General features: G+C 40.3%; 1 protein-coding gene across 3 annotated transcripts in view; it reads left to right on the plus strand.

The window, feature by feature from the left end:
- The window catches only part of LOC306960840 (uncharacterized protein), an 80,096-nt gene that overhangs the window by 34,893 nt on the left and 30,995 nt on the right, over nt 1–14,208 (plus strand). For all 3 annotated transcript variants that reach the window (XM_079553420.1, XM_079553421.1, XM_079553422.1), the window contains exons 2-7: nt 4,857–4,936; nt 6,644–6,704; nt 8,501–8,617; nt 10,477–10,671; nt 11,593–11,808; nt 12,571–12,874. In XM_079553420.1, coding sequence (XP_079409546.1) covers nt 6,696–6,704; nt 8,501–8,617; nt 10,477–10,671; nt 11,593–11,808; nt 12,571–12,874 — 841 coding nt within the window. In that variant the 5' untranslated portion in view covers nt 4,857–4,936; nt 6,644–6,695. The remainder of the gene's footprint in view (nt 1–4,856; nt 4,937–6,643; nt 6,705–8,500; nt 8,618–10,476; nt 10,672–11,592; nt 11,809–12,570; nt 12,875–14,208) is intronic.

Consider the following 14,208-nt stretch of genomic DNA (forward strand, 5'->3'; position numbering starts at 1 on the left):
AAATGAACATAGAAACAGTCACAGCCTTGTCAACTAAAAGCTTATCCAAACAGCCATGTCTTCAGCTGCTTTTTAAAAGAAACAATAAAGTTGGCTACACGTAGCGACAGAGGAAGGTCATACCACAATTTAGGAGAAACAGCTTAAAAGGACAAGTCTCCTCTGGTTTTAAAGCGGGTCACTGGGACAGGAGGAGGTTCTGGCCCGAGGACCTAAGGGTGTGACCGGAGGAGTGAGGGCACAGCAGGTCAGATGCTTATTTGGGAGCCTGACCATGCAAGGCTCTGAAAGTCAATAAATTCAACTTGAAATTTGATGGGGAGCCAGTGCAGAGAGGATAAAATGGGAGTAACGCGTGACCGATTGATAGATCCTGTTAAAAGCCACGTTGAAGCGTTTTGAACCATTTGAAGACGATTCAAAGCAGATTTGTTAAAACAAGTAAAACAGAGTTACAATCATCTAAACGAGGAGATAAAAGCATCAATCACCAATACAAGAACTTGGCAATGTTTCACAAGTGGTAAAAACTGTTTCTGACCAAATGTCTCGAATGACTGTGAAGCGACAGACACTGGTCAAACCACTTACCACTCACTTAACAATATTTTGAAAGTTTTTGAGGCCTAATTCCTCGTCTAACATACATATTCTAAATTATATTGTTTTCTCATATTTTCATTTGTAATCTACAGCAAAAGTTTCAAATTGATGTCTCTAATTTTTTTTTTTCCTTTTGACCTGCAGTGTCTCACCTTCAATAAAAAATTGAATAAAACTGAAACGACTGAATACAATTTTAACTAAAGACAAGCTAACTTTTTCATTGCGGCTCATTTAAATCTCTGTGTTCTTTTTTTGTGTGTGTTAGTCATTTAAGTTATACACAGACGTTTCCTCCCTGAAGTTTTTGCATTGAACATAAAGGTTTTAACATATAGCCAGTCCAGCATTAACTAACTGTCCACCACGTATTCTTTAAATGTTTACCTATTTGCTCGAGACGCTGCATATCTTTCGGAAAATAATGAGAAACGAAAACCAGCCCTCTGTGCATGTAGCCCGTAACTTCATCAAATTTAAGACGTTTCTACTGATTATTTGTGATATAAATGTCTCAATTTGTTTACACTTGATAATTTTTGGGAGTTGGCATGCCCTACTTTCCTGACAGCCGCTCTGTGCATCTTAATTCTCAATCTAAAGACATATTAATAGAAAAACGCATCTGAACGGGCCACAAAGGCGCTAACTCTCGCTCTGTTTAACGGCATTAACATCTGATGCGTGCCACAGACACAGCGGGGCTCCTGCCTGACAGCTCCTTTCAAATGCCTTTCTAAACTGCTTAATACGGCCTTTATTCTCAGAAACAACTGCATTTACCGGCCCCTTTTCTGCTGCCAGTGTCACGCTCGCTTCATGTTCCCCCCCCTGAAAATTTGTCACTTTGAAACTTGACACGATATGAGTTGAATAGAGCTGTAAAAGTAATGCATTTGTAAAACTATTTTGACACGCAGCTTGCATTGACAGCCGCAGCTCAAGCTCATACAAAAGCAGGAAGATGGGTGGGTGTCACTTGCAAATTCACCTTGCTTTTCATCATTTATTTTCTGCAATACATTATTCTTTTAGGAAATTAGTTTGGTCAGTTTTTGCTGTATCACATGTATTTTTTGTAGTTCCACTACCTTATTGGACACCCACAGGAAGTGACATAGATGAAGGTAAACAATTTTAAACTGTTGCCGTGCAGTTAAGGGGGAAAACAATTTGGAGAAAAATCTAAACTTTCTTTAATTATTCAAAAACTACTTTAATAAATGCTGAATTATGAATATAGTTTTCTACTAAATAAAGATACAAAGTCACGGAGAGGAGCAAAGAGGTTCAACAGCCCATAAATACATAAATAACAGAGAATGCTAACAGGAGGCTTCATATTGGCATTGGGCTAATGCTAACGGTTAGCTAGCTCTAGCTACAACTGCCATTTTTTTCACTTCTACTGAACAATCTGCTGTGAGAAAATATCCATATGGGCACAATTTAGACTTAACTTTATTTATGTGTGATAAATAAGTTCATATTCCACCAGGAAATGGCTGAAAAGAGTGGAAAATTGTGTTTCTCTAAAGATTCTATTTTCCCCCTCGGCGAAGCCACGCCCCCTTCCATGACGAGATGCCGTCTGTATCTATGGAATGTTACCTTCTTCTATGTCACTTCCTGTTAGATTCCTGTGTTTTGTTTGTTTGTTTTGTGTTTAGTGATTGTAATACTTGAACATGAGCATGTTTCTATGTGTATGATGATTTAGCTTGAACATGAACATATTGTAGCTATGTATAGGATTTTGCATTGATGTTTAATAAAAGAAAGAAAGAAAGAAAGAAAAAAGTCCTTTCAGTAGCTTAAAAATTCAAACAAAATAACTTTTCTGCCTGACCTTTCTTCATTAAAATTGCTGCTTCACTGAAATAAAAATGAACTTGCAACAGATGTTATCCATCTAAATAAGTCATATTTTTAAAAATCATTAAAACCTGTCATCTGCACTTTAAACTTTTCACACCAACTACCACCTCATAAATTATGTGGCCTAAAGCATGATAAAATAAACTTGTCTTGGGCACAATGCTTCATTGGGTGACAGTAATAATAATAATGGCTTACACTTGCATTGCACTTTACAAGCCTGTGCTCCAAGTTTCTCAAAGCGTCACATTAGCAAGGCTGCCAATCTGTGCTCTCACTCACACGCTTGAATAATGGCAATGAAAGAACGAAGAAAACTTGTCACCAGCGCTTATTTAAGGAAACTCACTTGAACTCACTAAGTACAGGTGAACATTTAGGTCTACAATAATGCAGGCCAACGTTGCCATGTAAATGTAGCCTACTTCATACTGGAATCACCATAGTTTGGAGGGGTGCGACGTCGGACCATTCGTCTCTCGTTTGACACACACAACCATAAGGGTCGTCTATTCCTCTGAAAAGGGTGCGCACCGAGCCTGGTCTTAGCCATCTGTAAACTCCGGTCAATTGTAATTTCCTTACATGTACATTGGTTGACTCTCTACCTACCATTCAGCAAGTCGGGGAGGCGGGTGTTGTAGGTGACGTCAAGCATTTGCGCCGATTTGCTGGTTGTAGTTTGGCAATGGCAGAAATGGAAGCTCTTCAATCCGTCCTGGCTCAGCTCCCAAATATCGAGAAATTGAAATTGAAGCCTTGAAATGTGCAAGGAATTCCCCCAAGAGTTATAAAAGCATGCTTCACTCACTCGGGCGCAACACATACATCACGACCAACTGCTAGCGAAAATCAGATCCAATCGTTTCAAAGGAGTTCACCCCTCCCACCTGATAACGGAGCTCAATTGAGAAGTTTCAGACCCTTATACGAAACGAAGTAAGTACGAGGGTATGGTAAAACCAGGCTAGTGCGCACCAGCCTGTACCATTCCTGGATTATTGGTACTTTTGGCCATACCGCCTTTGCTCTGCCCGATCCTGCCAGACCTCTGAAGCTAAGCAGGGAAGGGCCTGGTCAGTACTTGGATGGGAGACCGTTTGGGAACACCAGGAAGTCTGGGTGAATGGAGTGAGTGAGTGGTTGATGGTGGTCCGAGGGGCTGACATGGCGCAAACTGGTTGCCTCGCTTCCATCAGTTTACCCCAGGGCAGCTGTGAATACAATGATAGTTTACCAACACCAAGTATGGAGTGAATGAATAATGCAATGTAAATGTCTTTGAGTGTCCAGAAAAGCGCTATATAAAACCGATGCATTATTGTTATTATTGTTAATACTTCTATTTGTGAAATCAACAACACGATACAATGGCATTGTGTTATTTTTATATGAAAACAAAAGTGTGTCAATCACGTCTCGGTGCTGCTACAATATAGTTTTCCAGTTGTTTTGCACCTGGCGATGTTATGTAGGACAGTGGTCTCTCCTCTGGCTTTTTCCTCCTACAGACCGTACCACACTTGAATATGTTCTGCGTATTTGCTGCACTTTTGATCATGTTTCCAGTGCAAAGCGGGACCATCTCTTTCTCTCACACGACATGTCCAGTGAAAAAGGCTGTAGCTGAAATGCTGAATGAATGAGTATGTGGCACCACCTACGAACCAGAGTTTGGAAACCACCAATTCCTTATGCTGTTTTCATGTGGCGTCTGGTAGTTGCTGTATATGGATGACTTTTCGACAGGATGTAGCACATTTGTCTCTCATGCAGCCTTCATGTGCTGTGGCAAAGATGATCCTCTCCATTGTGAACTGGAAAGCGCATTGTGTTCACCTACTATTCACATACTCCTACCTGTTTTAAAAATACAGATACGCTAAGTGAAAAAAGAGATTACCTCAAAATTACGGAGCTTAGTCAATAGCCAAAAGGCAAAACAACCTTTTATTGCTGTTCTTTTTCGTGGTCAAAGGTGATCTCATCTGGGGAACTCGGGCATCAGAATTATTTCCCAATTTCCCAGTGGAAAATACGAGATGAGGAGGCGTTCATGAGCTATTTTCTACTCGACAAGTGGTATTTACCATAATTACGAGGCCACATGAAGGCAGCATCAGCCCCGTTTGTCCAAGTCAGATAATTAGGGATTGTGGAAGCAATACGGACTGTCCGAGTTGTGATGTCAGGCTGTTTCATTGGTGAAAGGCAAAGGAAAGGTCAATGCATTTGTGGTCGGGATTTATATTTGTTTTAACTGCACTTTACGCTTCAAAGAACGACTTAAAGCCAACATTTTCCCACAAAATTGTTGCTCAACGAGAAAACTGGACATAAATGTAACTTCCTGTGTTTCTCTTCCTGTTGTTTAGGTCGCAGAGAGGTGATTGGTGCAGGACAGTCATGTGACAAGCCCTCGACCTCATCAGCCTTTTTCAGCTGTCACTCTTTGGTAAATATTCACTTTTATTCAACGACTACTGCTGCTTCCTCCACTGATGCTGTGTACCGTACTCATACTTGATTTGATTTATGTATTTCCCCCATCGGTCTCCAAGTAGGGCTGTGCAATCTGAGAAATAAAGTGTTTTGCTCGATAAGTCTTTCAAATTGTAATAACATTATCATGATACTTTACTAAACCATTTCAACATCTGCTCTTTCATCTAATTGTGTCAAAGCAAGACTTAAAAAAAAACAATATGACATCTAGACTAAAACAAGGGGGAAATTGAACTACATTAGGAAAATCATGTCTAAAATTCAAGTTTGGCACATTTTACTACTTGTTAGAAAAAAAGATTTGGATTTTGCTTCTCGATATTGCGATAGAGATAAGCCCCTAGAGGCCATAAGCGCCACTGCAGGTGTTTAAGCATGTTGCGTTATTTTACTCATTAATTGCCTGTGAGAGTAAATGCTACGCTGACAGAAAAGACAAAGGGAGAGAGGGATATTGTGCATCCAATTACACAATGGAGATACATTTTTTCACTCAAACTTGGCTGTAAATACTGTTTAAGTAGCGCTAGCCCGCAGTTAGCTTCTTCTTTGTGATTCCATTAGTCACTAATGGAATCACAATAATTAGTGTGTATGGCACCTCCGGGTCGGAGCAGGGAAAGTTGCAATTGTAGTACAATTGTAGAGACATCAAGGGGAGATGAAAGACCCCCCCAATCATCCCATTACACTTGTATTAACCCCAGAGGGACTACAGAAATTATTTATGAAGGTTAACAAGTTACTTAGTTCTGCTTTAATGAGAAGTTGCACATACAGGCATACAAGAAGTCATTTGTGCAAAGTACATCAACCTTGCCGGGGGTAAAGGAAATAAACAATATAAAAACATCCTTTCACTTAAACTATATCAGCACATATCGTGAGCAGATTTCAGCAGTTTTAGCAGCCTTTCTGTCTGTATACGGCTCAATGCATTTTAAATACATAAAAGTTCTTTGTGGAAAACTTCTTTACAAATTTACAGTTATGAATGTTGTATAACGATTAGGGTAGGATCTTATTAGGACTCACATAAGCCAGAAAAACATTCACAATACATTATGTAATTGTTGCATAAATTGTCTGTGTTACCGAACAAGACCAAAATAGACGAGATACAGTTTCTGGATGGGAACCAACCACTAAATGTGTAATTAACGTCTAAGCCTTTTTTAAATTTGCTTGAAAAGTTTAATTTGGTAAAGCAGATTTCTTTTGTTCAGTTCGTGAGAAAACACTTATAGGGCAAAGTCCAAACTTTATGTCGTGAATGTACTTGTTCCGGTCACTATTAACATGAGGGTTTGCAGAGGTGTCACGTTGAAAGAGATGGAGGAAATTGAGCGCCTGTGTTTCCCAAACTCTATTGGTTAACTTGTATGGTCTTATCTGCATTGTTTGTATATTGTAAGTAAACACCACTGCGCTTTATGGATGACAAGTTGATTCTATATTTGACTTCAGCGTAACTCACACTGTATTGAAATGTCGAAATACAACAAAATAAAACAAATAAAAGTGGTTTATGGTGATAGAAAACAGATACATCCCCTTCGCCACCACAGAGTGTCACAATAAAGGCAATAAATGAAGCCAATACCGGGTTTTTTGATTCTCTTTTGCTCTTTTCCCTTTTGTAACTTTGTTTTCGCAGAGTTGAAGCCGTTGAATTTGCCCTGTGACCAGTCTCCCTCCGGCCGCAGGCGATGCCTCAGGTAAATATGCAAAAACAACGTCTCAGCGCTGCAGATCATTTACTATTACAAAACACGAGGTTGCGCCAGGAAAGTATTAAGCGCGTCAACGCTACAAGAAAGGACAATTAAAACAGAACGTCTTAATATTTTGCCTAGTTTTCTCTAAGGAGTTGCATTTCGAAGCTTTACGGTCTTTTTTGTGATATTAATTCAGCTTGATAGTGGATAACTTCACGCTCAGTGACGTTCACATTTGCAAGCAAGGGGGAAATATACGTTACTTTACAATGATTGAAGAAGCAAAACGTCCGCACCAGTCCAGTTGATGACTTACACACTTCCCATGGTGAACTCCTGGACGACAGAGACTGTTTGCTATCTACTATTACATTTAAATAACTTACCAATATGGGTAATTATTCTTCTCTTCTAGTCTACAAAGAACATGGGTAATTGAGTTGACAATGTTTGTACATACAGTAATTAAAAGCAGGGTTTCCGCAAGGCATTAGTCATTCAAATAAGGCCCTAAATGTCATTAAAATGCAGACATTAAATTTACATATCTCCTCCTTTACTTTAATTACTCCATATGTTCAACAACAATATGGTTAAATACAGGCTTCTCTTCAGGTTTAAGGAATATTTTCTTTCAATATTCTTAAGTTCTTGTGCAAAAGTTGCCCGTCGTGTCCAATTTGCTTTTAAATATCCTAATTTTCCAACACTAGTTCAAATGGAAATCTTACAGATCCCTAAATAAAATAATGCATATTTCTTTCTCCTTTGTGGCATTAACCTCTTAACCCCCACCTTTTCTCCAATTTGATACAAAGTGATCGATCTGCGGCAACACGTGGTGATTCAAAATGTGTTGTCAAACAATGTTGTCTTTGAAAATTGACTTGAAACTGAGATATTTAGGCATTTGCCTCTTCCCATTATGTGCCTGAGAGGAGAGAGGAGGAGAGAGTTGGAGAGAGGAGTTAATCAGAAAGGAGAGTGTTTCATAAAACACGCAATATCTCAGTTTCTAGAAAAAAAATCTGTGATTTTGATCAAAACTAGCCTCTGTTTAGCTTAGGGTTGCTCAGGAACCGCTCAGGCACGAAGAATTAAACGGTTTTCACCTACGGAGAGCTTAGAGTCTCACCTTTCAAATGAGCCATAGCATAGAATACACCTTGGTGCTACAAATATCAGGTCTGGATTGTTGGCACTCTACAGCTAAATCCCAAAAACTCAATGTGGCACTGTGTGGATAATGGCGAACTGGAGAAAATGTACTTGTTTAAGGTGGAGGTTAAAAATATTGTATCTGGGAATTGAAAAGCAATAGATTCATGCTGTTACCTGTAGACTGACTGACTTTTGCTTTGCTTAGATTATACACTGTGCTCATAATCCAATTAGAAGACACAAAGCTGCTGTGGGAAGTTAATTAAATATGTCTGTAATGAAATATTTAAAGTGAAACGTATCCCACTGTGAAAATGGTGAAGGAAAAATATAATTAACTCTCCGCCTACACATGTTTATGTAACTGAAATATCAAGTACAATTATATATGCGAACAATGTAGGGAGATTTTCTGAATATTATTTTTGTTTCTCTTATTGAAAAATGTTCTTCACAAACCGGTGAAAACTTTGGAAACCCTTTGAGGTAGTGAGGTTGATTTCAAAGTACTAATGCACTACAGCTCTAATTAAGTGGGAAGGAAGCTATTATCGACACAATGAGCAAACAAAACCTTGAGTGCAAAGTCTTCAAATGTTCCCCATCCTAACGCCGCGGGTGTGCTTCGTCTCCAGCCGGGTCTGAGTGGGATGGAGCCCGTGTTCGGTGAGGCGTACGGGGGACACAGGGCGATGCTCAGCCCCTACCCTCTGGCCATGTCCCCGCACGGAGGACGCACCGACTACGACCAGGTCAGTCGTATAGTTCACGCTCAACCTACAAAAGTGACAAATTCATAAAGGCGCTTCGCTCGATTTTTCCTGCTTTCAAAACGATTTTAGATGTAGAAGAATGAAAAGCATATTGCCTTGTCATTGTGTTAACAGACGAAAGGTTGTGCTGGCAAATTTCCGACCATTATTAAGAGTGATCGGATTCGCGAGCATTAAGCTTATGGCTGAAAGTCCTAGGATCAAGCACATCATTTTGAATATTGTCTTCACTTTTGGACACCTTTATTAGACAGTCACCTAGTATGTGCTGAGAGTTTCATGTGGCTAGGCCCAGCCGTTACACAGATATTAACCATGAACCAAGTCCAAATCCAGCATTTTGATGGTTACCATAGTTACAACAGTAGACTCATTACCTGCACCAACTCATTACCTGCACTCAAAGCAACAGGCCACGTTTTTTGCATACTGAGATGTATGTTCTTACCTGAGCTTAGATGAATGGATGCGTACCTGTACCTGGTCTTTGTGTGTGCGCTCAATCACGCAAAAAGACCAAAGATGTTGTTAGCATTTAGCCTCTCCTCCTCTCCTCTATGGGGCCAAACGGGGGTGAAGTTAGAAGTGACCAAGCTCTTCTACGTTTTCCCTATTTAAACATGGTTACGTGAGTAGTTACATGATCCAAGTATAGTTACGCAAAATTAAACATGTCAAAGGGGAACTATATTGTAAGGTGTAACAATACCTTAGGAACACTTCGACGTCTTACGCAGTAACATCTGCACTTCACTGTGCGGATGTCAAAGTGCTCCTAAGGTAATTACTCACATATTTTAATAGGGGAAAAGTGGAAGAGCTTGGTCGCTTCTAACTTCACCCCCGTTTGGCCCCATAGAGGAGAGGAGAGGCTAAATGCTAACAACATCTTTAGTCTTTTTGCGTGACTGAGCGCACGCACAAAGACCAGCCACATCCACTCGTCTAAGCTCAGGTAAGGACATATCTCAATATGGAAAAACAGTGGCCTGTTCCTTTAAATGACAGGCCACAATGCTGTGGTGTCATATAACTGCAGCGTTGTATTTTTAGTAATCATATACCCAAAAGTAGCCTATGCTGAAAACATTTAGCATGGTGCAACATTACTGTGCCGCTCCCTGTAAAGTGTGAAACTTACTTATATAAACCACAACTAACATTTTTAAGTCAAACACGTTCCTTTTTTCGGTTTGAAAACTTGAAAAATCATGTTCTTTGTGCAGTGATATGTGATAAGCCATTTAACCTGAATTGTGTGAAAGCAATAGTGGAAATAGCCACCCACTCATCTAGAGCAGGGGCAGGAAACCTTGATCTTTAGGCCCACATGTGGCTCTTTAAATCCTCTGGTGCGGCTCTTTTGATCTTTGATGGAAACGCATGTGTTTTTGAGTCATGAGTTGCTATAAAAATTCTGCAAATTTTTAACCAGAATGAAGCCAGTGACAAAAGATTATTTCGTGATTTCTATTAAATCTTATATAATCTCGACCATTTTTCCATCAAATTAGTTGTTGTTCTTTGTTATTTGCAGATAGAAAATAAATAAAATACATTTGGTTTGAAACGGGGCAAAGTGGCTCTTTTGATGTTGAAGGCTGCAGACCCTTGACCTAGAGCAGTGGTTCCCTAGAAAGGTTGGGAACCACTGACCTAGAAGATGGTGGTTTGACCCCTTCGCCAAAGTGAGTGTGTATCAGTGTAACACATTTGTAACACACTTTTGTTTTTAACCTTTAGAAGAAAAACACATTCTAATCACATTTGGCTTGCACACTCCCAACCAGTCCTTGTTGCAAAGCATTGCCTAATTTGCTTCACTGACCAAATTTCAGACTGTGCTGCTGATGTTGGGCTCCCCGGCGTCTCCGCGGAAACGGCCCTTCGAGTTGCTAAGCGACTTGGTGGATGACGGAGGGTTCGGGGAGGACCTGCAGCCCGAGCGGTGGGACGTGTCGGCGCTGGACGAGATGACACGCTTCACCAAACCCGGGCTGGGCGTGGGGGCGGAGCTGCTCACCTACGCAGAGGTAACCATCGCAGTACTAGTACTAGTAGTAGTACTAGTAGTAGTAGTGGTAGATCTAATAATAATAATAATGATGCATTGGTTTTATATAGCGCTTTTCTGGACACTTAAAGACGCATTACATTGCACTATTCGTTCACTCCATACTCGGTGGTGGTAAGCTACTATTGTAGCCACAGCTGCCCTGGGGTAGACTGACGGAAGCGAGGCAACCAGTCTGCGCCATCGGCCCCTCCGACCACCACCTGCCACTCACTCACTCACTACATTCACTAGGCTTCCTGGTGTTACCAAACGGTCTCACATCCAAGCACCGTTCAGGCCCTTCCCTGCTTAGCTTCCAAGGTCTGACGGGATTGGGCAGAGCAAAGGCAGTATCTACAGCAAATGCTATAAATGCGGCTGCAGTTTGTTTGGATAGATGTACCTACATTTCTCCCATTTTCAACCCCCCCCCCAAAAAAAAAAAAAATCAGTTTATTAGTTTTGATAATTTGCCTCTAAAATCAGGCTAATTGTTTTTAGCACCGTAAACCCTGAAGTAAGGCTACGATCGCTCACGATATACAGCAGATGCCATGCAATACTGCTGTGGACTTCTCTCTATTTACAGTACATTAACTGTCTTTATTCCTGGTCAATGAAGTTGATATAGTGGCAATGTAGTTGCATGAAGATATTTGGATAGATGTGTTACAAATAAACATGCTTTATTTGCAAATGATCAAACCCACACATCTGCTTTTGAAAAAAAAAAAAAAAGATTCGAGCTTGTCCAGCTGTGTTGTTTTCCTTAAGTCTCTACAGACTCCTCAAAGTTGCGCTATCAAGTTTCACTCTTTGTTTACTCTAACTATATACAGTAGTTTTTGATGCTCTTGGTTCCCTGTTTTGTCCTGATTACAAATGTCTGTATCCGTAGGTTTTCTCAGAAGAGGTTCTGATCGGTCGATTGGGCAGGAGTCGAGAGGAGCAGGAAGAGGAAGATCAGAGAAAGAGGATCGCTACCAAATCCGTCTCGCCCCCAACTGCAGCTGTGTCCCAAAACATCCCCAGCACCACCACAGCAGCCGTGGAGGCGGGACGAACCAGCGCTACCACATCCGCGACATCAGAGGGGCAGCTAACTGTACCAAATGTACGATTCAACTGCATTATTTTATACTTTATTTCTGCTAAAATGTCAGACTGAGATACTGATGCCATTTTGTTAAATCCACAATATATTTTTCATGTAAAACTCAAAGGGGCGTATTATGCATTATCAGCTTTGTAGAGCTTCTTACAATGTTGTTCTCTCATTAGAAATATAGTCGTATTCCGAGGAACTTGCACATCTTTCAGTAATCTATGAAACCTCCCCAGTGGTTTTTCTTAGCAGCGTGGCGGCATTTCACAAAAAGCTTTTCCTGAGGACCTACATATCCAGGAAATGTTTTCCTCACCTCTCGATCTCTTGCTAAGCTTTATCCTTTCATCGTCAAGTAAATCACTCACCGCCTCTTGTTGTTTCCCTTTTTTATTCAATCTTTATTACTTGAAGTTTGCTCGAATAAGGAAGTGAAACAACTGGATATTTTGTTTAAGTTATTTTAGATCAATATTTTTACATTTTCTAACCAACAAAGAGTAAGATAGTCATAAAAATGTGTTTGAGATTATTATTAATACCTGCAATTAGCAGAATACCCCGTCTTTAAACTAATAAATATTATACATCATCATATTAATATTTGCTGTTAAATCACCCAACTCAAGGAAATGTATTTGAAACAGCACTGAACAACACAGATGACATTTTTGCTTCTTTCTCTTATTGCAAAATTATTGAAGTTGAAGTTACTTATCTGAATTTGTCATAACCACACTACATCAACACAATTTCCTTGTTTCTTTGCAGGTGGGTTCAGGCCCAGAGGCGTTGGTCCGACCCGTGGAGGTCTATCAAGTGACCCAGGACGAGGAGCTGACTTTGGAGCACAATTACTCATTGGGTCAAGGGGGGGCAGATGGCGGGACGGGGGTCAGTGTGGTGGAGGAGGAGCAGCCCGGGGAGAGCGCACAGGAGCAGGGTGAACCGGAGGAGGAGGAGCTGGAGAGGAGAGACACAGACACTGAGGAGGAGAGGCTCGATGAAGACGAGGGAGCAGAGGAGGAGACGGCGGCTGAGGCTGATCTGACCAGCTCCTCTGAGAGTGAATGTGGTGAGTGAAGAGTGTAATATGCTCTGCCTGGCTGAGCATGAAGAGCATGGCTGCTTTGTTCCTACAAATCACATGAAAGATCCTCGTCATTGTGCATTATTTAACTGAGATCACAGGCAAATAAGCACAGGGGGACGGCACATTTGAGGTCACAACAAAGCATAGATTATTCATACATTGGTCAATTTGGAGATTTTTGACTAGTTCTTTCTCTTAACATCTTAGTTTTAAAAAAAAAGATCAAACTCACCCTTTACGAGGTTTGCTTTATGACTCCATCGTGTTTCCCACTCAAAACCCAGTTACATACTGACATGTTTGGTATCTATGTGACACATGTGAGTCGTCACAATCCAAACCAAATATGGTCATTTCCTTTCTGAAAGACGCCAGCTGTGAAAGCCTGCAGAGATATACATGTGCTTATGTAACTTTAGGGCCAGTTTTCTCAAAATTACGTTTTCAATGCTCAGTTAATGTATAAAAAAAAAAAGCAATATTACATTTTTTTTTTTTTTTTTTTTTAAAGAGAAGGAAAACACAATTTAAGGAGCTTGGATCAATTTTAAAAGTGTCTCTGTTTGTGGCCCTAAAATATGGAACAAATTGCATGTAGACCTCAAACGATGTCCAAATATCAGACTATCAATATAAAGAAATTATATTTTCTATGTATCTGAAGAAAGTATTTGACTATTCATGATTGTTAGGTAGCATTCGTATTGTGTATCCTTGACAACTTGCTTTAGACTTGGATTTAGACACATAACAATGCTCAAACAATTCTGAGATAAAAGTACTTAAAGCAGCACTAAGTAACTAAGTATGTTTTCGTAGTCCCTCTGGGGTTAGTACAAGTTTTAGGGATGATTGGGGGGTCTTTCATCTACCCCGATGTCTCTAGCCAGAAAACCACCCTTGCAACTTCACTGCCACCGGGTTGGAAGCCCCAATACACACTAATAGAATCACAAAGAAGAAGCTAACAGGCTAACGGGCAAAGCTAACTGTGGGCTAGCGCCGCTTAAACAATATTTACAGCCAAATTTGAGTAAATGAAAAAATCTCCATTGTGTAATTGGATGCACAATATCCCTCTCTCCCTTTGTCTTTTCTGTCAATTAATGAGTAAAAAACACAACATGCTACGACACCTGCAGTGCCGCTTATGGCCTCTAGGGGCATGAGTTAATTAGTTCTGCTTTAAAGAGGGGGTGGGATTAGATAAGCGTTAACTTCACCCAACTCCTTTTCAGACAGACTAAATTAAAATATGCAAAATGTTGTGTTTGTCCTAAGTTGCAAATGTATTGAGCTACATAGCAGGTTGTATT

Source organism: Gobius niger (assembly GCF_951799975.1).
Source record: "Gobius niger genome assembly, chromosome: 3".
Classification (NCBI taxonomy): Eukaryota; Metazoa; Chordata; class Actinopteri; order Gobiiformes; family Gobiidae; genus Gobius; species Gobius niger.